This window comes from Phyllobates terribilis, unplaced genomic scaffold, assembly GCF_046119375.1.
Source record: "Phyllobates terribilis strain yellow unplaced genomic scaffold, ASM4611937v1 Scaffold_3__8_contigs__length_932513732, whole genome shotgun sequence".
Taxonomy (NCBI): domain Eukaryota; kingdom Metazoa; phylum Chordata; class Amphibia; order Anura; family Dendrobatidae; genus Phyllobates; species Phyllobates terribilis.
This window is the reverse complement of record NW_027362763.1, coordinates 646,647,913-646,673,352: the sequence shown is the minus strand read 5'-3', so window position 1 is coordinate 646,673,352 and position 25,440 is coordinate 646,647,913. Positions and strand designations below refer to the sequence as shown.

General features: G+C 52.7%; 1 protein-coding gene across 3 annotated transcripts in view; it reads right to left on the bottom strand.

Annotated features, from left to right (window-relative positions):
- Positions 1-25,440, bottom strand: part of CUL9 (cullin 9) — a 171,862-nt gene that overhangs the window by 129,344 nt on the left and 17,078 nt on the right. For all 3 annotated transcript variants that reach the window (XM_073671636.1, XM_073671638.1, XM_073671637.1), the window contains exons 11-17: positions 23,971-24,208; positions 23,473-23,578; positions 23,164-23,391; positions 22,366-22,456; positions 584-755; positions 403-508; positions 147-242 (exon numbers count right to left, since the gene is read on the bottom strand). In XM_073671636.1, coding sequence (XP_073527737.1) covers positions 147-242; positions 403-508; positions 584-755; positions 22,366-22,456; positions 23,164-23,391; positions 23,473-23,578; positions 23,971-24,208 — 1,037 coding nt within the window. The remainder of the gene's footprint in view (positions 1-146; positions 243-402; positions 509-583; positions 756-22,365; positions 22,457-23,163; positions 23,392-23,472; positions 23,579-23,970; positions 24,209-25,440) is intronic.

Below are 25,440 nucleotides of genomic sequence, written 5' to 3'. Positions count from 1 at the left end.
AGCAGAAGCCACGAGCCAGCGCAGCAGCAGAAGCCACGAGCCAGCGCAGCAGCAGAAGCCACGAGCCAGCGCAGCAGCAGAAGCCACGAGCCAGCGCAGCAGCAGAAGCCACGAGCCAGCGCAGCAGCACTGCGGCCACACATTACCTGCTGACACCGCTTGATCTTCACCTGAACAACAGGCCAGAAACGTGTGGCGTTCTCCAGGAGCACGACGCGGGAGGTGGAACTGGAGATGTTCACCTGATCATGAACACAACAGAAAGCAATGACGACCTCTGACCCTAGGGGCGGCCCACAGTACAGTAATAAGGATGCCACTGACAACCACCACAGTGTGTCACATGATATAAAGCTGGGGTGTCAGCGGCCAGAGACGCCATATTGTCTGGACATGACTGACCGCGTTCAGCTCCGTGCTGATATTGGACGCATTCTCTCCACCCATAACGAGCACCCGGGCCGGCATGTAGCTGGAGTCCTCACTGGCCACGACCATCAGCAGCTGCCTGCAAGGGGCGCACAGATTCGTGTTATATACATGTATCCAGGTCCCCACCCCGACGCCAAGAGCCACATCTCACCGGATCACCACTCCTCGGTGCATGAAGATGTTGATATAATGGGAGCCGGTGCTCCCACTCGATTCCCAGTACGACTTGGGGTTCCCGTCAGTTAGTTTGTTGGCACGATGTGGGTTTGAGGACACTTCCATCTTCCCCCAACATTTGTCTTCTTTCACCTCCATGCTGGATCCTGCGGGGACACAAGGTGACAATCCTGGTCAGGCTCACCACACAGCCAAGAATCCGCCCCCTCCAGGGCCGCAGAGCCCTGCTCTGCTCATGGCCGCCCCCTCCAGGGCCGCAGAGCCCCGCTCTGCTCATGGCCGCCCCCTCCAGGGCCGCAGAGCCCCGCTCTACTCATGGCCGCCCCCCCCAGGGCCGCAGAGCCCCGCTCTACTCATGGCCTGGCCGCCCCCTCCAGGGCCGCAGAGCCCCGCTCTACTCATGGCCGCCCCCTCCAGGGCCGCAGAGCCCCGCTCTACTCACGGCCGCCCCCTCCAGGGCCGCAGAGCCCCGCTCTACTCACGGCCGCAGAGCCCCGCTCTACTCATGGCCGCCCCCTCAAGGGCCGCAGAGCCCCGCTCTACTCATGGCCACCCCCTCAAGGGCCGCAGAGCCCCGTTCTACTCATGGCCGCCCCCTCCAGGGCCGCAGAGCCCCGCTCTACTCATGGCCGCCCCCTCCAGGGCCGCAGAGCCCCGTTCTACTCATGGCCGCCCCCTCCAGGGCCGCAGAGCCCCGCTCTACTCATGGCCGCCCCCTCCAGGGCCGCAGAGCCCCGCTCTACTCATGGCCGCCCCCTCAAGGGCCGCAGAGCCCCGCTCTACTCATGGCCGCCCCCTCCAGGGCCGCAGAGCCCCGCTCTACTCATGGCCGCCCCCTCCAGGGCCGACGAGCCCCGCTCTACTCATGGCCGCCCCCTCCAGGGCCGCAGAGCCCCATTCTACTCATGGCCGCCCCCTCCAGGGCCGCAGAGCCCCGCTCTACTCATGGCCGCCTCCTCCAGGGCCGCAGAGCCCCGCTCTACTCATGGCCGCCCCCTCCAGGGCCGCAGAGCCCCGCTCTACTCATGGCCGCCCCCTCCAGGGCCGACGAGCCCCGCTCTAATCATGGCCGCCCCCTCCAGGGCCGACGAGCCCCGCTCTACTCATGGCCGCCCCCCTCCAGGGCTGCCGAGCCCCGCCCTACTCATGACCGCCCCACTCCAGGGCTGCCGAGCCCCGCTCTACTCATGGCCGCGCCCTCCAGGGCCGACGAGCCCCGCTCTACTCATGGCCGCCCCCTCCAGGGCCGACGAGCCCCGCTCTACTCATGGCCGCCACCCGCTCTACTCATGGCCGCCCCCCTCCAGGGCTGCCGAGCCCCGCCCTACTCATGACCGCCCCCCTCCAGGGCTGCCGAGCCCCGCCCTACTCATGACCGCCCCACTCCAGGGCTGCCGAGCCCCGCTCTACTCATGGCCACCCCCTCAAGGGCCGCAGAGCCCCGCTCTACTCATGGCCGCCCCCTCCAGGGCCGCAGAGCCCCGCTCTACTCATGGCCGCCCCCTCCATGGCCGCAGAGCCCCGCTCTACTCATGGCCGCAGAGCCCCGCTCTACTCATGGCCGCCCCCTCAAGGGCCGCAGAGCCCCGCTCTACTCATGGCCACCCCCTCAAGGGCCGCAGAGCCCCGTTCTACTCATGGCCGCCCCCTCCAGGGCCGCAGAGCCCCGCTCTACTCATGGCCGCCCCCTCCAGGGCCGCAGAGCCCCGCTCTACTCATGGCCGCCCCCTCCAGGGCCGCAGAGCCGCGCTCTACTCATGGCCGCCCCCTCCAGGGCCGCAGAGCCCCGCTCTACTCATGGCCGCCCCCTCAAGGGCCGCAGAGCCCCGCTCTACTCATGGCCGCCCCCTCCAGGGCCGACGAGCCCCGCTCTACTCATGGCCGCCCCCTCCAGGGCCGCAGAGCCCCGTTCTACTCATGGCCGCCCCCTCCAGGGCCGCAGAGCCCCGCTCTACTCATGGCCGCCCCCTCCAGGGCCGCAGAGCCCCGCTCTACTCATGGCCGCCCCCTCCAGGGCCGCAGAGCCCCACTCTACTCATGGCCGCCCCCTCCAGGGCCGCAGAGCCCCGCTCTACTCATGGCCGCCCCCTCCAGGGCCGACGAGCCCCGCTCTACTCATGGCCGCCCCCCTCCAGGGCTGCCGAGCCCCGCCCTACTCATGACCGCCCCACTCCAGGGCTGCCGAGCCCCGCTCTACTCATGGCCGCGCCCTCCAGGGCCGACGAGCCCCGCTCTACTCATGGCCGCCCCCTCCAGGGCCGACGAGCCCCGCTCTACTCATGGCCGCCACCCGCTCTACTCATGGCCGCCCCCCTCCAGGGCTGCCGAGCCCCGCTCTACTCATGACCGCCCCGCCCTACTCATGACCGCCCCCCTCCAGGGCTGCCGAGCCCCGCCCTACTCATGACCGCCCCACTCCAGGGCTGCCGAGCCCTGCCCTACTCATGACCCCCCCCCACCCCTACTCATGACCGCCCCCCTCCAGGGCTGCCAAGCCCCGCCCTACTCAGGACCGCCGCCCTCCCCTACTCATGGATACCCCCCCTTCCAGGGCTGCCGAGCCCCGCCCTACTCGGATACCCCCCCCTTCCAGGGCTGCCGAGCCCCGCCCTACTCATGGCTATCCCCCTCCGTTCCAGGGCCGCCCTACTCATGGCTATCCCCCCCCCCCCCCGTTCCAGGGCTGCCGAGCACCGTCCTACTCATGGCTACCCCCCCCCATTCCAGGGCTGCTGAGCCCCGCCCTACTCATGGCTGCCCCCCCCTTCCAGGGTTGCCGAGCCCCGCCCTACTCATGGCTGCCCCCCCCTTCCAGGGTTGCCGAGCCCCACCCTACTCATAGCCACTCCCTCCACGAGCCCCTCATGTCCACAGTGGCACATAGAACGTCAGGGTTAAAAATTTTCTTTCCCCAGAACCTGGGTACATAGCGTTCCCCTGCGAACCGCACAGTACAGAGTGCCAGCCCCCATCTTCAACCAGAAGATAAGGTGGAAAATGAGAGAAGTTTGGACCTATGAGGGTTGCAACCAACTCTGGTCCTCACCAGATCTCAGCCCATCGAACCGCATTTCACAGGCTGAAGACAAACCTGAAGGCAGAAAGAGACACAAACAAGCGAGAACAGAAGTCAATGAAGTAAAGGAATCAAAGCCTCACACAGGAGGAGACCAGCAATTGTGATATCCATGGCCTCCAGATTTCAGGCAATCATTGCTGCAAAGCCTCACACAGGAGGAGACCAGCGATGGTGATATCTATGGCCTCCAGATTTCAGGCAATCATTGCTGCAAAGCCTCACACAGGAGGAGACCAGCGATGGTGATATCCATGGCCTCCAGATTTCAGGCAATCATTGCTGCAAAGCCTCACACAGGAGGAGACCAGCGATGGTGATATCCATGGCCTCCAGACTTCAGGCCGTCATTACTGTAAAGCCTCACACAGGAGGAGACCAGCGATGGTGATATCTATGGCCTCCAGACTTCAGGCCGTCATTGCTGCAAAGCCTCACACCAGAGGAGACCAGCGATGGCGACGGCCATGGCCTCCAGATTTCAGGCAATCATTGCTGCAAAGCCTCACACAGGAGGAGACCAGCGATGGTGATATCCATGGCCTCCAGACTTCAGGCCATCATTGCTTCAAAGCCTCACACAGGAAGAGACCAGAGATGGTGATATCCATGGCCTCCAGACTTCAGGCCATCATTGCTTCAAAGCCTCACACAGGAGGAGACCAGCGATGGTGACGGCCATGGCCTCCAGACTTCAGGCCATCATTGCTTCAAAGCCTCACACAGGAGGAGACCAGCGATGGTGATATCCATGGCCTCCAGACTTCAGGCAATCATTGCTTCAAAGCCTCACACAGGAGGAGACCAGCGATGGTGATATCCATAGCCTCCAGACTTCAGGCTATCATTGCTTCAAAGCCTCACACAGGAGGAGACCAGCGATGGTGACGGCCATGGCCTCCAGACTTCAGGCCATCATTGCTTCAAAGCCTCACCCAGGAGGAGACCAGCGATGGTGATATCCATGGCCTCCAGACTTCTGGCCATCATTGCTTCAAAGCCTCACACAGGAGGAGACCAGAGATGGTGATATCCATGGCCTCCAGACTTCAGGCCATCATTGCTTCAAAGCCTCACACAGGAAGAGACCAGCGATGGTGATATCCATGGCCTCCAGACTTCAGGCGATCATTGCTTCAAAGCCTCACACAGGAGGAGACCAGCGATGGTGATATCCATGGCCTCCAGACTTCAGGCAATCATTGCTGCAAAGGATGCTCTTCAAAAGAGTTAAACAACATGGATATCATATTGATATTCACATTGAACATATGGAACTAATTATAAATAAAGAAGAGAGAAACTAATTAAAACAGGGGACGTGAGAGAGAGCTGACACTTCCATCTCCATTGAAAAGGGGTCCTCCTGCAGTGACTAGGTAGTTACAGCAGGGGGATTTGCTGGGAAAAAAACACTTAGTCAGATTTGTTTACGCAGAGGAGGGCTCCATAGACCTTTTGGAGCCAGTGGTCAGTTCTTAATATTGGGGTTTGCATCGTATTACGTAACCCCTCCAACGTAATAGCGGACTGATGGAGAGTGCTATCCAGGCCATGTTTCATTAGGTAAAATCGTGATAAGAAACCCGATAACAATATCCACCGCCTGGGAGCTCCAGGTGCGAAGATATCCTGTAAGTTGTGGATCTCAAAATTCTGAAACACCCAGCACATCCCACAACCAGACTCCACATGAGCTCATGAAGGGGAGGTGTGTGGGCATAACTTACATCTAATAAAAAGCAGAATTTGGGTTTGGTCATTTGCCAGCTCTGGAAGGTGCAGCTTGCTGTGGTTTTGTCCATCCCTTCGCTAAGCTCTGAGCCATTCCTGTGACATCACGTTTAGTAGCTCTCTTCTGTTATTCTATTTTATTGTATGCAATTGTATATCTCATTGTTTTGTCCATTTTGTATCACCTTTGTGTATATATATATATATATATATATATATATATATATATATATATATATATATATATATATATATATATATATATATATATATATATATATATATATATATATATACACACACACATACACACACACACAGTACAGACCAAACGTTTGGACACACCTTCTCATTTAAAGATTTTTCTGTATTTTCTTGACTATGAAAATTGTACATTCACACTGAAGGCGTCAAAACTATGAATTACCACATGTGGAATTATATACTTAACAAAAAAGTGTGAAACAACTGAAAACATGTCTTATATTCTAGGGTCTTCACAGTAGCCCCCTTTTGCTTTGATGACTGCTTTGCACACTCTTGGCATTCTCTTGATGAGCTTCAAGAGGTAGTCACCGGAAATGGTCTTCCAACAATCTTGAAGGAGTTCCCAGAGATGCTTACCACTTGTTGGCCCTTTTGCCTTCACTCTGCGGTCCAGCTCACCCCAAACCATCTCGATTGGGTTCAGGTCTGGTAACTGTGGAGGCCAGGTCATCTGGCGTAGCCCCCCATCACTCTCCTTCTTGGTCAAATAGCCCTTACACAGCCTGGAGGTGTGTTTGGGGTCATTGTCCTGTTGAAAAATAAATGATGGTCCAACTAAACGCAAACCGGATGGGATAGCATGCCGCTGCAAGATGCTGTGGTAGCCATGCTGGTTCAGTATGCCTTCAATTTTGAATAAATCCCCAACAGTGTCACCAGCAAAGCCCCCCCACACCATCACACCTCCTCCTCCATGCTTCACGGTGGGAACCAGGCATGTAGAGTCCATCCGGTCACCTTTTCTGCGTCACACAAAGACACGGTGGTTGGAACCAAAGATCTCAAATTTGGACTCATCAGACCAAAGCACAGATTTCCACTGGTCTAATGTCCATTCCTTGTGTTCTTTAGCCCAAACAAGTCTCTTCTGCTTGTTGCCTGTCCTTAGCAGTGGTTTCCTAGCAGCTATTTTACCATGAAGGCCTGCTGCACAAAGTCTCCTCTTAACAGTTGTTGTAGAGATGTGTCTGCTGCTAGAACTCTGTGTGGCATTGACCTGGTCTCTAATCTGAGCTGCTGTTAACCTGCGATTTCTGAGGCTGGTGACTCTGATAAACTTATCCTCAGAAGCAGAGGTGACTCTTGGTCTTCCTTTCCTGGGGCGGTCCTCATGTGAGCCAGTTTCTTTGTAGCGCTTGATGGTTTTTGCAACTGCACTTGGGGACACTTTCAAAGTTTTCCCAATTTTTCGGACTGACTGACCTTCATTTCTTAAAGTAATGATGGCCACTCGTTTTTCTTTACTTAGAATTTGTATTATGGCAAGAAAAAAGCAGCTAACAGTCTATTCAGTAGGACTATCAGCTGTGTATCCACCAGACTTCTGCACAACACAACTGATGATCCCAACACCATTTATAAGGCAAGAAATCCCACTTATTAAACCTGACAGGGCACACCTGTGAAGTGAAGACCATTTCCGGTGACTACCTCTTGAAGCTCATCAAGAGAATGCCAAGAGTGTGCAAAGCAGTCATCAAAGCAAAAGGTGGCTACTTTGAAGAGCCTAGAATATAAGACATATTTTCAGTTGTTTCACACTTTTTTGTTAAGTATATAATTCCACATGTGGTAAATCATAGTTTTTATGCCTTCAGTGGGAATGTACAATTTTCAAAGTCATGAAAAATCTTTAAATGAGAAGGTGTGTCCAAACTTTTGGTCTGTACTGTACATTAAATGGGAGTATTACAAGTAACTGAGCAGCAGCTCAATGTCAGGCAGCTGCCGCAAAAGCAAACAAGATTTTAGGATGTATAAAAAGAGAAATAAAATCCCGCGATTCGAAAGTACTGTTACCCCTTTATAAATCACTGGTGAGGCCACATCTGGAATATGGGATCCAGTTTTGGGCTCCACATTTTAAAAAGGAAGTTAGAGTCAGTTCAAAGGCGGCAACTAGATTATTACGCGGGACGGAGGCCTCTCCTACATTACGCGGGACGGAGGCCTCTCCTACATTACGCGGGACGGAGGCCTCAGAGGAGATCTCATTACATCTATCTATATAATTGTCTTATCCCGTCTGTCTGTCTGTCTGTCCTGGAAATCCCGGGTCGCTGATTGGTCCGGCCACGGCCAATCAGCGACGCGGCATTTCAGAAAAACATGGCGGCCATTAGCGGCTCATGTGAGGCACGGAGGTCAGCGGCAATGCAGCCGGCTGCTCGCAGCATAAGTCCCCCGACCGCAGGCGCCGCTTACCTACATGTGGCTATCGTCGGAAGATCAGCGGCTACAGCCGCTTATCTCCCGAGGACAAGTGTGACGCCGCTCCCCTCCTTTCCCCTCTCGTCGCTCCCCCCGCTCGATCAGGACCCCGGCGTCATACTTACCCCTCCCCGTGCCTCCGCAGCAGCTCCTGTGTCTTCCGCTGATGCTCTGTGACGTCTCAGGTCAGAGGGCGCGGTGACGTCTTTACAACGCGCTCTCTCCTGACCGATCACAGCGCACACCGTCAACATGCCGGCTACGCTGGAGTCCAGAGAAGCAGTGAGGTGAGTATTGGATTTTTTTTTTGTATGGGGCCATAGGGGACCTGCATGGGGCACTATGGGGGGATGGATATACAGGGGATATGACTTCCTACATGGGGCATTATATGGGGAGGGAGAGGTGACATCCTACATGGGGCATTATATGGGGGAGAGGTGACATCCTGCATGGGGCATTATATGGGGGGGGGGGGGAGGTGACATCCTACATGGGGCATTATATGGGGGAGAGGTGACATCCTGCATGGGGCATTATATGGGGGGGGGGGGGAAGAGGTGACATCCTACATGGGGCATTATATGGGGGAGAGGTGACATCCTGCATGGGGCATTATATGGGGGGGGGGGGGGAGGTGACATCCTACATGGGGCATTATATGGGGGAGAGGTGACATCCTGCATGGGGCATTATATGGGGGGAGAGGTGACATCCTGCATGGGGCATTATATGGGGGGAGAGGTGACATCCTACATGGAGCATTATATAGGGGAGAGGTGACATCCTGCATGGGGTATTATATGGGGGAGAGGTGACATCCTGCATGGGGCATTATATGGGGGGAGAGGTGACATCCTGCATGGGGCATTATATGGGGGGAGAGGTGACATCCTACATGGGGCATTATATGGGGGAGAGGTGACATCCTGCATGGGGCATTATATGGGGGGGGGGGGGGGGGAGAGGTGACATCCTGCATGGGGCATTATATGGGGGGGGGGGGGAGAGGTGACATCCTACATGGGGCATTATATGGGGGGAGAGGTGACATCCTACATGGGGCATTATATGGGGGGAGAGGTGACATCCTGCATGGGGCATTATATGGGGGGAGAGGTCACATCCTGCATGGGGCATTATATGGGGGGGGGGGGGGAGAGAGGTGAGATCCTACTTGGAGCATTATATGGGGGGGGGGAGAGGTCACATCCTGCATGGGGCATTATATGGGGGGAGAGGTCACATCCTGCATGGGGCATTATATGGGGGGGGGGGGGAGGTGACATCCTACATGGGGCATTATATGGGGGGGGGGAGAGGTCACATCCTACATGGGGCATTATATAGGGGGAGAGGTCACATCCTGCATGGGGCATTATATGGGGGGGGGGGGGTCACATCCTACATGGGGCATTATATGGGGGGGGGAGAGGTGACATCCTACATGGGGCATTATATAGGGGGAGAGGTCACATCCTGCATGGGGCATTATATGGGGGGGGGGGGGAGAGAGGTGACATCCTACATGGGGCATTATATGGGGGGGGGGGGAGGTGACATCCTACATGGGGCATTATATGGGGGGAGAGGTGACATCCTGCATGGGGCATTATATAGGGGAGAGGTGACATCCTACATGGAGCATTATATGGGGGGAGAGGTGACATCCTACATGGGGCATTATATAGGGGAGAGGTGACATCCTACATGGAGCATTATATGGGGGGAGAGGTGACATCCTACATGGGGCATTATATAGGGGAGAGGTGACATCCTGGATGGGACATTATATGGGGGGAGAGGTGACATCCTACATGGGGCATTATATAGGGGAGAGGTGACATCCCACATGGGGCATTATATAGGGGAGAGGTGACATCCTACATGGGGCATTATATAGGGGAGAAGTGACATCCTACATGGGGCAATATATAGGGGAGAGGTGACATCCTGGATGGGACATTATATGGGGGGAGAGGTGACATCCTACATGGGGCATTATATGGGGGGAGAAGTGACATCCTACATGGGGCATTATATAGGGGAGAGGTGACATCCTACATGGGGCATTATATGGGGGAGAGGTGACATCCTGGATGGGACATTATATGGAGGGAGAGGTGACATCCTACATGGAGCATTATATGGGGGGAGAAGTGACATCCTGCATGGGGCATTATATTGGGGGAGAGGTAACATCCTACATGGGGCATTATATGGGGGGAGAGGTGACATCCTACATGGGCCGATTATATGGGGGGAGAGGTGACATCCTACATGGGGCATTATATGGGGGGAGAGGTGACATCCTGCATGGGGCATTATATTGGGGGAGAGGTAACATCCTACATGGGGCATTATATGGGGGGAGAGGTGACATCCTACATGGGCCCATTATATGGGGGGAGAGGTGACATCCTACATGGGGCATTATATGGGGGGAGAGGTGACATCCTACATGGGGCATTATATAGGGGAGAGGTGACATCCTGCATGGGGCATTATATGGGGGAGAGGTGACATCCTACATGGAGCATTATATGGGGGGAGAGGTGACATCCTACATGGGGCATTATATGGGGGAGAGGTGACATCCTACATGGGACATTATATGGGGGGAGAGGTCACATCCTACATGGGGCATTATATGGGGGAGAGGTGACATCCTACATGGGACATTATATGGGGGGAGAGGTCACATCCTACATGGAGCATTATATAGGGGAGAGGTCACATCCTACATGGGGCATTATATGGGGGGAGAGGTGACATCCTACATGGGGCATTATATGGGGGAGAGGGGACATCCTACATGGGGCATTATATGGGGGGAGAGGTGACATCCTACATGGGGCATTATATAGGGGAGAGGTGACATCCTGCATGGAGCATTATATAGGGGAGAGGTCACATCCTACATGGGGCATTATATGGGGGGAGAGGTGACATCCTACATGGGGCATTATATGGGGGAGAGGTGACATCCTGCATGGGGCATTATATGGGGGGAGAGGTCACATCCTGCATGGGGCATTATATGGGGGGGGGGGGGGGAGAGGTGACATCCTACTTGGAGCATTATATGGGGGGGGGGGAGAGGTCACATCCTGCATGGGGCATTATATGGGGGGAGAGGTCACATCCTGCATGGGGCATTATATGGGGGGGGGGGAGGTGACATCCTACATGGGGCATTATATGGGGGGGGGGGGAGAGGTCACATCCTACATGGGGCATTATATAGGGGGAGAGGTCACATCCTGCATGGGGCATTATATGGGGGGGGGGAGGGGAGGTCACATCCTACATGGGGCATTATATGGGGGGGGGGGGAGGTCACATCCTACATGGGGCATTATATAGGGGGAGAGGTCACATCCTGCATGGGGCATTATATGGGGGGGGGGGGGGGAGAGGTGACATCCTACATGGGGCATTATATGGGGGGGGGGGGGGAGGTGACATCCTACATGGGGCATTATATGGGGGGAGAGGTGACATCCTGCATGGGGCATTATATAGGGGAGAGGTGACATCCTACATGGAGCATTATATGGGGGGAGAGGTGACATCCTACATGGGGCATTATATAGGGGAGAGGTGACATCCTGCATGGGGCATTATATAGGGGAGAGGTGACATCCTACATGGAGCATTATATGGGGGGAGAGGTGACATCCTACATGGGGCATTATATAGGGGAGAGGTGACATCCTGGATGGGACATTATATGGGGGGAGAGGTGACATCCTACATGGGGCATTATATAGGGGAGAGGTGACATCCCACATGGGGCATTATATAGGGGAGAGGTGACATCCTACATGGGGCATTATATAGGGGAGAAGTGACATCCTACATGGGGCAATATATAGGGGAGAGGTGACATCCTGGATGGGACATTATATGGGGGGAGAGGTGACATCCTACATGGGGCATTATATGGGGGGAGAAGTGACATCCTACATGGGGCATTATATAGGGGAGAGGTGACATCCTACATGGGGCATTATATGGGGGAGAGGTGACATCCTGGATGGGACATTATATGGAGGGAGAGGCGACATCCTACATGGAGCATTATATGGGGGGAGAGGTGACATCCTGCATGGGGCATTATATTGGGGGAGAGGTAACATCCTACATGGGGCATTATATGGGGGGAGAGGTGACATCCTACATGGGCCGATTATATGGGGGGAGAGGTGACATCCTACATGGGGCATTATATGGGGGGAGAGGTGACATCCTGCATGGGGCATTATATTGGGGGAGAGGTAACATCCTACATGGGGCATTATATGGGGGGAGAGGTGACATCCTACATGGGCCCATTATATGGGGGGAGAGGTGACATCCTACATGGGGCATTATATGGGGGGAGAGGTGACATCCTACATGGGGCATTATATAGGGGAGAGGTGACATCCTGCATGGGGCATTATATGGGGGAGAGGTGACATCCTACATGGAGCATTATATGGGGGGAGAGGTGACATCCTACATGGGGCATTATATGGGGGAGAGGTGACATCCTACATGGGACATTATATGGGGGGAGAGGTCACATCCTACATGGGACATTATATGGGGGGAGAGGTCACATCCTACATGGAGCATTATATAGGGGAGAGGTCACATCCTACATGGGGCATTATATGGGGGGGGAGGTCACATCCTACATGGGGCATTATATGGGGGGAGAGGGGACATCCTACATGGGGCATTATATGGGGGGAGAGGTGACATCCTACATGGGGCATTATATAGGGGAGAGGTGACATCCTGCATGGGGCATTATATTGGGGGAGAGGTAACATCCTACATGGGGCATTATATGGGGGGAGAGGTGACATCCTACATGGGCCCATTATATGGGGGGAGAGGTGACATCCTACATGGGGCATTATATGGGGGGAGAGGTGACATCCTACATGGGGCATTATATGGAGGGAGAGGTGACATCCTACATGGGGCATTATATAGGGGAGAGGTGACATCCTACATGGGGCATTATATAGGGGAGAGGTGACATCCTACATGGAGCATTATATGGGGGGAGAGGTGACATCCTGCATGGGGCATTATATGGGGGGAGAGGTGACATCCTACATGGGGCATTATATAGGGGAGAGGTGACATCCTACATGGGGCATTATATAGGGGAGAGGTGACATCCTACATGGGGCATTATATAGGGGAGAGGTGACATCCTATATGGAGCATTATATGGGGGGAGAGGTGACATCCTACATGGGGCATTATATGGGGGAGAGGTCACATCCTGCATGGGGCATTATATGGGGGGAGAGGTGACATCCTACATGGGGCATTATATAGGGGAGAGGTGACATCTTATATGGAGCATTATATGGGGGGAGAGGTGACATCCTACATGGGGCATTATATGGGGGAGAGGTCACATCCTGCATGGGGCATTATATGGGGGGAGAGGTGACATCCTACATGGAGCATTATATGGGGGGAGAGGTGACATCTTACATGGAGCATTATATAGGGGAGAGGTGACATCCTGCATGGGGTATTATATGCATGGGGTATTATATACGGGGGATGTGACATCCTGCATGCGGTATTATATGCAAGGGGTATTATATACGGGGGATGTGACTTCCTGCATGGGGCATTATAAAGGAGAGTCGGGAGACATATGCTAGAATACCCGATGCTTTAGAATCGGGCCACCATCTAGTATATAATATCTGTGGGATCAGTACAGAGGACGGCACAGGACTTATTCCTTCCATAGACCACACTAAGGACCAGGGGGCTCATTACAGGGGGAAGAAAGGAGATTCCGGCACCTAAACAGGAAAGGGTTCTTTACAGTCAGAGCAGTCAGACTGCGGATGCCGACCACAAGAGGTAGTGATTGACGACACTATAACAGCTGTATACAGGGGCGGTATGAGTCCTGTATACACATAAGATTGTGGGTTGCAGTTACATTAGACAATGTTGCACCTATAGTAGTACATTTCGTACGGTAATAGTAATTACATAACTAGTATCACAATTAGGATGATTCGGGGGTCTAGGACTTTTCGCCTTTTCTCGGGTCAAGAAGGAATTTTTCCCCGTGATGCAAATTGTCTGAATGTGTCCGGGTTTTTTTTTTCCTTCTTCTGGATCAACAGATTTAGGCAGAGGGGTTTTAGTAATACCATTACTAGAATCACAAGAGTAATACAAAATATAAACGGGTTCATTTTTAATTGTAATAGTGCAGCAATTATAAAAATGGTAATAATACATGTGTGAGGCCGAGTCCCAGTAAGTTAGTGTAGTGTTGGTGTAGGGAGGGTGAACTGGATGGACCGAGGTCTCTATTCAACCTATGTTACTATGTATTTTCAGTAGATTGGTGCGGTCGGAAGCCAGATTGTAAGCGGTTGAAGAGGGAGCAGGAGGAGAGGTGGGAGGACAGCTCAGAATGGACGTGTTGTTCCAGTAGTTTTGAGGCATAGGGGAGAAGTGATATGGGGCGGTAGGTAGACAGAGAGGATTGGTCGAGGAAGGGCTTTTTGAGGATGGCTGTGATTGAGGCATGTTTGAAACATGAGGAGAAGACGCCAGTTGTTAGTGACAGGTTGAAGAGGTGGGTTAGGATTGGGTGAGGTTAGGGATGAGGTGGGACGGGATTGGGTCAAGTTCGCAGGTGGTGAGGGGTGATTTCGAGAGTAAAGAGGAAACTTGATCTGTAATGGTGGAGAAGCTGGTTTTGGAGGAAGGTTGGGTAAATCTGAGGAGGGGCTGTGGGAACTTTAGGCAAAAGCTTTGTCTGATGCGGTCAATCTTCTGCTTGAAGAATGAGGCAAAGTCTTCGGCTGAGATGAGAGGAGAGGGAGGAGGCGCTGGGGGACGGAGGAAAGAATTGAAAGTGTTGAACAGCTGCTTGGGGTTGTGAGACGGAGAGGATATGAGAGAAAAGAAGTATGTATGTTTTGCTGCAGTGAGTGTAGACTTGAAAAAAGTGAGGGATTGTTTGAATGCGATGAAGTGCTTGTTGGAGTGGGACCTTTTCCATCTCCGCTCAGCAACTCTGGAGGCCCGTCGCAGTTCTTTAGTCAGGCTGGTGTGCCACGGTTGCCTGTTGATTGTGCGAGCTTTGGTGTGTGTGTGAGAGGGGCGACCAATTTGAGAGCTGCAGCTGTTGTGGTGTTATATAAAGCAGCAACATCTGCATTGTGTAAGGAACTGATGTCTGTAAGAGGGAGAAGGGATTCAGAGAGTGAGTGTAGGTTAAGGTGTTTGAGGTTTCTGTGAGGGTATGCAAGTTTGTGAAGTAGGGATTGTGGCCCTGGAGATGAGAGGGCAGAGAATGTAAGTAGGTTGTAGTCAGAAAGAGGGAGAGGTGAGTTAGAGGTTAGATAGGGAACAGAGGAGGGTGAAGATGAGGTCCAGTGTGTGGCCATCTTTGTAAGTGGCTGTGGAAGACCACTGAGCAAGGCCGAAGGAGGAAGTGAGGGATAGAAGCTTAGAGACAGATGAGTGGGAAGTGTCAATGGCGATGTTGAAGTCGCTCATGATGATAGTGGGGAAGTCAGTGGAAAGGAAGTGAAATAGCCAGGTGGTGAAGTGGTCAAGGAAAGGAACTGGCCCTGGGGGATGGTAAATGACAGCTGGCTGGAGGGGGAGTAGATGCGCTCACAGTGGACGTCAAAAGAGGGGAGAGTAACGGAGGGAGGTAGTGGCATTTGGGTGAAGACACAGGTATCAGACAGGAGAAAGCCTACTCCTCCACCATGTTTGCTGCTGGGACGGGGGTTGTGGGAAAGGTGGAATCCACCGTATGAGAGTGCGGCTGGAGAGGCTGTGTCAGAGGGAGTGAGCCAGGCTTCGGTGATACCAAGGAAAGTTTGTTAGTTATGAAGAGATCATGGATGTAGGAAAGTTTGTTGCAGATGGAGCGAGCGTTCCATAGAGCTCCTGCTAGTGCGACTGGGGAAGTGGGGGTTGGGTGTATGTTAATGACGTTAGAGAGAGGTTGCGAGAGTTTGTGACAGATTGTGGATAGGAGGCGGAAGTGACTGTGGGGATATGGCAAGGAGGACCAGGATTTGGAGAGATATCGCCAGCAGTGAGGAGGAGGAGAAGAGAAAGTGTTAGCAGGAGGGAGTAGGAGAGGGCATAAGGTGGCTGTCTGTGTTTGGATACACAGTAGTGAATGTTGAGGAATAGTTCTGAGGAGGAGGTGAGATGGAAGGGAAGGATGGAGGGAGAGATGAAGAGTTCCTTACTTGGAGTAGGGATTAGGGGGGGTTCGTAGAAAGTGAAGGACTATAGAGGACAGAGTGAAAACTAACAAAAACATGGATAAAAGAGAGTAAGCGGTCAAAGTGTGATTTACCTGACTCCTGCCCTGACTAACTGCCTCTGAAGTAACTGCCCACACTTGGCGACGAAGACACACTTTGCGGAAGAAGACACGTGCATCCACCCCACATGCAGCTTCTAAATTTATGGGTCAGACTAAATCATCAAGTGAGGTGCATTGTGGGAGCTGCTTGTGAATAAATTAGCAGCTGTTCAGATCACCAGGAGATGGCGGGGTGATGAAAGACAGAGCTAGGACAGTGTGGTGATACGCGGTTTAGCACCTTAGATATCTGATAAAGTCTACAGTGGGGAAAGGACAGACATACCAGCGAGTACTGAATGGAATGTAATAGATGAAGCAGAAATATCAAGCAGATATATTGTACCATTAGATTGCACGCAACCTCCGATCCTCACAAGATCTCCTTCTCTACTCCCCTCTTATCTCCTCTTCCCACAATCGCATACAAGATTTCTCTCGTGTATCCCCCCTACTCTGGAACGCTCTACCCCAACACATCAGACTCTCGCCTACCATGGAAACCTTCAAAAGAAACCTGAAGACCCACCTCTCCCGACAAGCCTACAACCTGCAGTAACCCTCGCTCCACCATACTGCTACACGACCAGTTCTACCCTCACCTACTGTATCCTCACCCATCCCTTGTAGACTGTGAGCCCTCACAGGCAGGGTCCTCGCTCCACCATACCGCTGCACGACCAGCTCTACCCTCACCTACTGTATCCTCACCCATCCCTTGTAGACTGTGAGCCCTCGCGGGCAGGGTCCTTGCTCCACCATACCGCTGCACGACCAGCTCTACCCTCACCTACTGTATCCTCACCCATCCCTTGTAGACTGTGAGCCCTCGCGGGCAGGGTCCTTGCTCCACCATACCGCTGCACGACCAGCTCTCCCCTCACCTACTGTATCCTCACCCATCCCCTGTAGACTGTGAGCCCTCGCGGGCAGGGTCCTCTCTCCACCATACTGCTGCACGACCAGCTCTACCCTCACCTACTGTATCCTCATCCATCCCTTGTAGACTGTGAGCCCTCGCGGGCAGGGTCCTCGCTCCACCATACTGCTGCACAACCAGTTCTACCCTCACCTACTGTATCCTCACTCATCCCTTGTAGACTGTGAGCCCTCACAGGCAGGGTCCTCGCTCCACCATACCGCTGCACGACCAGCTCTACCCTCACCTACTGTATCCTCATCCATCCCTTGTAGACTGTGAGCCCTCGCGGGCAGGGTGCACGCTCCACCATACCTCTACACGACCAGCTCTACCCTCACCTACGGTATCCTCACCCATCCCTTGTAGACTGAGCCCTCACGGGCAGGGTCCTCGCTCCACCATACCGCTGCACGACCAGCTCTACCCTCACCTACTGTATCCTCACCCATCCCCCGTAGACTGTGAGCCCTCGCGGGCAGGGTGCTCGCTCCACCATACCGCTGCACGACCAGCTCTACCCTCACCTACTGTATCCTCACCCATCCCCTGTAGACTGTGAGCCCTCGCGGGCAGGGTCCTCGCTCCACCATACCGCACCACGACCAGCTCTACCCTCACCTACTGTATCCTCACCCATCCCTTGTAGACTGTGAGCCCTCGCGGGCAGGGTCCTCGCTCCACCATACCTCTACACGACCAGCTCTACCCTCACCTACTGTATCCTCACCCATCCCCTGTAGACTGTGAGCCCTCGCTGGCAGGGTCCTCGCTCCACCATACCTCTACACGACCAGCTCTGCCCTCACCTACTGTATCCTCACCCATCCCTTGTAGACTGTGAGCCCTCGCAGGCAGGGTCCTCGCTCCACCATACCGCTGCACGACCAGCTCTACCCTCACCTACTGTATCCTCACCCATCCCCTGTAGACTGTGAGCCCTCGCGGGCAGGGTCCTCGCTCCACCATACCTCTACACAACCAGCTCTACCCTCACCTACTGTATCCTCAACCATCCCCTGTAGACTGTGAGCCCTCACGGGCAGGGTCCTCGCTCCACCATACCTCTACACGACCAGCTCTACCCTCACCTACTGTATCCTCACCCATCCCCTGTAGACTGTGAGCCCTCGCGGGCAGGGTCCTCGCTCCACCATACCTCTACACGATCAGCTCTGCCCTCACCTACTGTATCCTCACAAATCCCTTGTAGACTGTGAGCCCTCGCGGGCAGGGTCCTCGCTCCACCATACCGCTGCACGACCAGCTCTACCCTCACCTACTGTATCCTCACCCATCCCCTGTAGACTGTGCGCCCTCGCGGGCAGGGTCCTCGCTCCACCATACCGCTGCACGACCAGCTCTACCCTCACCTACTGTATCCTCACCCATCCCCTGTAGACTGTGAGCCCTCGCGGGCAGGGTCCTCGCTCCTCCTGTACCAGTCGCTGACTCGTTTTGTTCATGATTATTGTAAGTGTATGTGCTACGTATAAACCGATCACATGTAAAGCGCCATGGAATAATATAAAATAAATAATTTTATATATATATATATATATATATATATATATATACATAGATACATACACATACAGTAAAGACCAAAAGTTTGGACACACCTTCTCATTTAAAGATTTTTCTGTATTTTCATGACTATTAAAATTGTACATTCACACTGAAGGCATCAAAACTATGAATTACCACATGTGGAATTATATACTTAACAAAAAAGTGTGAAACCACTGAAAATACGTCTTATATTCTAGGCTCTTCACAGTAGCCACCTTTTGCATTGATGACTGCTTTGCACACTCTTGGCATTCTCTTGATGAGCTTCAAGAGGTAGTCACCGGAAATGGTCTTCCAACAATCTTGAAGGAGTTCCCAGAGATGCTTAGCACTTGTTGGCCCTTTTGCCTTCACTCTGCGGTCCAGCTCACCCCAAACCATCTCGATTGGGTTCAGGTCTGGTGACTGTGGAGGTCAGGTCATCTGGCGTAGCCCCCCATCACTCTCCTTCTTGGTCAAATAGCCCTTACACAGCCTGGAGGTGTGTTTGGGGTCATTGTCCTGTTGAAAAATAAATGATGGTCCAACTAAACGCAAACCGGATGGAATAGCATGCCACTGCAAGATGCTGTGGTAGCCATGCTGGTTCAGTATGCCTTCAATTTTGAATAAATCCCCATCAGTGTCACCAGCAAAGCCCCCCCACACCATCACACCTCCTCCTCCATGCTTCCCGGTGGGAACCAGGCATGTAGAGTCCATCCGTTCACCTTTTCTGCGTCACACAAAGACACGGTGGTTGGAACCAAAGATCTCAAATTTGGACTCATCAGACCAAAGCACAGATTTCCACTGGTCTAATGTCCATTCCTTCTGTTCTTCAGCCCAAACAAGTCTCTTCTGCTTGTTGCCTGTCCTTAGCAGTGGTTTCCTAGCAGCTATTTTACCATGAAGGCCTGCTGCACAAAGTCTCCTCTTAACAGTTGTTGTAGAGATGTGTCTGCTGCTAGAACTCTGTGTGGCATTAACCTGGTCTCTAATCTGAGCTGCTGTTAACCTGCGATTTCTGAGGCTGGTGACTCGGATAAACTTATCCTCAGAAGCAGAGGTGACTCTTGGTCCTCTTTTCCTGGGGCGGTCCTCATGTGAGCCAGTTTCTTTGTAGTGATTTATGGTTTTTGCAACTGCACTTGGGGACAGTTTCAAAGTTTGCCCAATTTTTCGCACTGACTGACCTTCATTTCTTAAAGTAATGATGGCCACTCGTTTTTCTTTACTTAGAATTTGTATTATGGCAAGAAAAAAGCAGCTAACAGTCTATTCAGTAGGACTATCAGCTGTGTATCCACCAGACTTCTGCACAACACAACTGATGATCCCAACACCATTTATAAGGCAAGAAATCCCACTTATTAAACCTGACAGGGCACACCTGTGAAGTGAAGACCATTTCCGGTGACTACCTCTTGAAGCTCATCAAGAGAATGCCAAGAGTGTGCAAAGCAGTCATCAAAGCAAAAGGGGGCTACTGTGAAGAACCTAGAATATAAGACATATTTTCAGTTGTTTCACACTTTTTTGTTAAGTATATAATTCCACATGTGGTAATTCATAGTTTTGATGCCTTCAGTGTGAATGTACAATTTTCATAGTCATGAAAATACAGAAAAATCTTTAAATGAGAAGGTGTGTCCAAACTTTTGGTCTGTACTAATATATATATATATATATATATATATATATATATATATATATATATATATATATATATATTATATATATATATATGTGTGTGTATGTGTATGTGTATGTGTGTGTGTGTGTGTGTGTGTGTGTGTGTATGTGTATGTGTATGTGTATGTGTATGTGTATATATATTATATACACACACACACACACACTCTGACATGAAATCAGAATAAACCTTTTCCATTTTAGGTCAATTAAGATCAGGGCTTTGCGATGGCTCCAAAACATTGACTTTGTTATCCTTCAGCCACTTTGTTACCATTTTGGCAGTATGCTTCCGGTCATTGTCCATTTGGAAGACCCATTTCAGCCCAAGCTTTAACTTCCTGGCTGATGTCTTGAGATGTTGCTTCAGTATTGCCACAATCTTCTTTTCTCATGATGGCATCTATTTTGTGAAGTGCACCAGTCCCTCCTACAGCAAAACAACCCCACAACACGATGCTGCCACCCCCATGTTTCACAGTTGGGATGGTGTTCTAAGGCTTCCAAGCTTCTCCCTTTTTGCTCCAAACGTAACGATGGTCATTATGCCCAAAAAGTTCAATTTTAGTTTCATCAGACCACAGGACAGGTCTCCAAAAATTAAGGTCTATGCTCCTGTGTGCATCTGAAAAGATTAATCTGGCATTTTAATGTTTCTTTTGGAGTAATGGAGTGGCCTTTCAGCCCATGTTGATATAGTACTCATTTCTCTGTGGATATTGACACAATCTTACCAGCTTCCACCATCATCTTCACAAGGTCTTTTGCTTTTGTCCTTGGGTTGATGTGCACATGTCGGACCAAAGCACGTTCATCTCTGGGACACAGAACCCGTCTCCTTCCTGAGCGGTATGATGGCTGGACATTCCCATCTTGTTTGTACTTGCGTATAATTGTTTGTACAGATGAATGAGGCACTTTCAGTTATCTTGAAATTGTACCCAAGGATGAGCCAGACTTGTGCTAGTCCACAATTCTCTTCCTGATATCTTGGCTGATTTCTTTAGACTTTCCCATGATACTTACACACAGAAGCAGTGTGTTTCAGGTGTGCATTAAAATACATCCACAGATGTGTCTCTAATTGACTCAGATGTTGCCAAAAAAAAAACTATCAGAAGCTTCCAAACACATGACATCATCATATGGGCCGTCCAGGATTGTTTAAAGGCAGAGTAATCTTAGTGTATGGAAACTTCTGACTTTGCAGTAAGTAATAAAAATGCCTTAAAACATTCTCTCTCTCTCATTATTCCGGCATTTGGCAAATATTAAACATTATGGTAAAACTAATTGTCTTAAAACGGGAGAGGTTTAATCTGATATCCTGTCAAAGTTGCGTCTCCCTAACTGGTGGCAGCGGTGGGATCTGCGTGATGTCTCTGATGTGATCTGTGACAATGAGTGGAACAGGCGGCCATGAGAGGTGGTGAGTTCCCCTTCAATGGACGTCTTCACACAGAGGCTTCTATGTGACAGCGGTGGGATGTGTGAGACCCCCAGCTGTTCTCCTTGACAATGGACACTTTATTTATGGGAAAGTCATTTGTCCAATTACTTCTGAGCCCTGAAATGAGGAGGATTTGGAGGGAAATGGCAGCAATTCCTAAACGTTTCACAGATCTCCGTTCAGCCCTTTTAATTAACCCTGAAAGTCTCCACTTCATTTGCAAAAGAGCGACCTGCAGAGCTGAAATCACGAGGATTCGTCACAGAACAAAGATTTCTGGACCTAACTGTAAATGCAGCACGTTGCTTTCAGCGACGTACAGAGGGGTCCGGTGCACCGCCGTCAGCACTTTGTACAGAGGGGTCCGGTGCACCGCCGTCAGCACTTTGTACAGAGGGTTCCTTCTTGCACGGATGGGTGGATACGACTCCTCGTTGTGGGGTCTCTGCCCTGCGCTGGCCACTACTCACCCTGACAAAGGTTCCTCAAGAACACATCGAAGAACGGGATGTTAATCTGCTGCTGGCAGCGCCGATGCTCCTCTATCTGTGCCAGGACCATCTGCCGGGAGGAGAGAAACGTCTCAGTGAGCAGCAGATACGTAATAACATATAATAGCACCGCATAGAGCGCACCGACACTGCTCCGCAACATCGCACCGACACTACTCCGCTACACCGCACAGAGCACACCGACACTGCTCCGCAACACCGCAGAGCGCACCGACACTGCTCGCCAACACCGCACAGAGCGCACCGACACTGCTCGCCAACACCGCACAGAGCACACCGACACTGCTCGCCAACACCGCACAGACACTGCTCCGCTACACCGCACAGAGCGCACCGACACTGCTTCGCAACACCCCCATTATCACAATCCTATCCAGAGCTGCACTTACTATTATCCTACCATCACATCACGTCCCAGACTCTAAGCAGCGTTGTATTGTAGATGTAATGTCAACAGCAGAATAGTGAGTGCAGCTCTGGAGGTGACTGGAGGATAAGACACGATGTAACAGCAGAATAGTGAGTGCAGCTCTGGAGGTGACTGGAGGATAAGACACGATGTAACAGCAGAATAGTGAGTGCAGCTCTGGAGGTGACTGGAGGATAAGACACGATGTAACAGCAGAATAGTAACTACAGCTCTGGAGGTGACTGGAGGATAACACAAGATGTAACAGCAGAATAGTGAGTGCAGCTCTGGAGGTGACTGGAGCATGACAGAAGCAGGGCGTGCATGCCGGTGGAGGGGCCACTGACCTGGATGCAGCCGGCCAGGATGCTGGTGGCCATCTTCTGGTAGAGGCTGGTGTACTTCTCGCAGTCGGACAGCAGGTCCCTCAGCTCCGTCGCCTGCAGAAGGGTTGAGCTTTGCTTTTCCAAAACTTTATTAAGCGTTTCTTTCGCACCAAGACGGCACATGACCACGGCGCAGTCCTTGTTAATGGACGCCAGGCGGTGTAAGAAGCTGACCACCTCCTGGAGAACCTGAGACGGAAAAAGAACGCTCACTGGACACGTGCAGAAGGATAAGCCCCAGCATCCCCCCTCTCATCCCCCACCTCTCACCTCATGGTCGCTGGTGGTGCTCACCAGAGACGTCAGGCAGGGCTCGATGCTGCGGTGCCAGGGGAGGGCGTCCTCTTGGTAGAAAGACAGACACTTATACAGGATCCTGGCATAAGACAGAATCATGTCAGAGCTCCAGAAGAACTACAACTCCCAATATAACTAGTGCCTAATCCTCATCATCTCCTCTCAGAGCAGCAGCAACGACTAATCTAACCACACCACAACCCTGACGGGGCCCCACACGGGGCCCCGGTCCACCCCCACGGCACCACACGGGGCCCGAGCCCGCCCCCACGGCACCACACGGGGCCCCAGCCTGCCCCCACACGTCACCATCCAGGGCCCCGGCCCGCCTCCACGGCACCACACAGGGCCCCGGCCCGCCCCCACGGCACCACACAGGGCCCCGGCCCGCCCCGCCCCCACACGTCACCACCCAGGGCCCCGGCCCGCCCCCACGGCACCACACGGGGCCTCGGTTCGCCTCCATGGTACCTGTACACACAAAGCTGCAACTGCTTCTCGCTTCGGAGCTGCTCCAGGCTGGAGAGAAGCTGCAGGAAGAAGTCAGTGTCTGTGAGCAGCTGGGAGACATCACAAGGCAGAGAGGAGGCATCACCACAGACACAGCGCTCCAGAGACGGCAGCAACTCCCGGCACAGACGCGCGTCCTTCAGACTGTGGAGCAGAGACGCCACATCCATGTCCTGCAGAGCCAGGACTGGGCCAACCTCTGAAAGAGGCACCAACACAACAGAGCCTAAGTATCCAAGGGGCATGAGAGGAGGCACAGGAGGAGAACGAGGTGACGAATGGGAGGAGAAAGAGGCGACGAGTGGGAGGAGGAGAAAGAGGCACCAACACAACAGAGCCTAAGTATCCAAGGGGCAACAAACGGGAGCAGGAGGAGAAAGAGGAGACAAACGGGAGGAGGACGAGGAGGAGGAGAAAGAGGCGACACAAACGGGACAAGGAGGAGGAGGAGAAAGAGGCGACACAAACGGGACGAGGAGGAGGAGGAGAAAGAGGCGACACAAACGGGACGAGGAGGAGAAAGAGGAGACGAACGGGACGAGGAGAAGAAAGAGGCAACGAACGGGACGAGGAGGAGGAGGAGAAGAAAGAGGCGACGAACGGGACGAGGAGGAGGAGGAGGAGGAGAAGAAAGAGGCGACGAACGGGACGAGGAGGAGGAGAAGAAAGAGGCGACGAACGGGACGAGGAGAACGGGAGAACGAGGAGACGAACGGGAGGAGGCACAGGAAGAGAAAGAGGCGACAAATAATGTGAGTGGGGGGACGAGGTGACGACGAACTGGAGGAGGAGGAGGAGGTTGGAGAACGAGGCGACGAATGGGAGGGGGGGGGTGACGAACAGGAGGGATAAGACTGAGTTGCTTACGGGATTTTCCAGAGCCTATGACAGCACCCTTCTGTTTCCCTCCCTATCACTGGGTTTGTGTGCGCTAATTAAGTCTGGGTGTGCAGTTCAGAAGGTGTTATGGCTATTGATTGGAGACTGTATGTACATATTACTGGTTGGAGCAAAGTTAGAAGATAAATAGAACAGCGGCACTCACCATATCCACGGGCACACTGTTGTACCGGATGTCCAATTCTACATGAAATAAAGGACTTTTAGCCTATGGATATGGTGAGTGCCGCTGTTCTATTTATCTTCTAACTTTGCTCCAACCAGTAATATGTACATACAGTCTCCAATCAATAGCCATAACACCTTCTGAACTGCACACCCAGACTTAATCAGTGCACACAAACCCAGTGAAAGGGAGGGAAATAGAAGGGTGCTGTCATGGGCTCTGGAAAATCCCATAAGCAACTCAATCTTTTCCTTTCCCCCATGACAGCACCACGCGAGCGATTCACAGAGAAACCAAATCCACCTTAGGGAGGGACCACCGCCTGTAGAACCCTTCTCCGAAAGGACAAATCAGAAGAGGAAGAC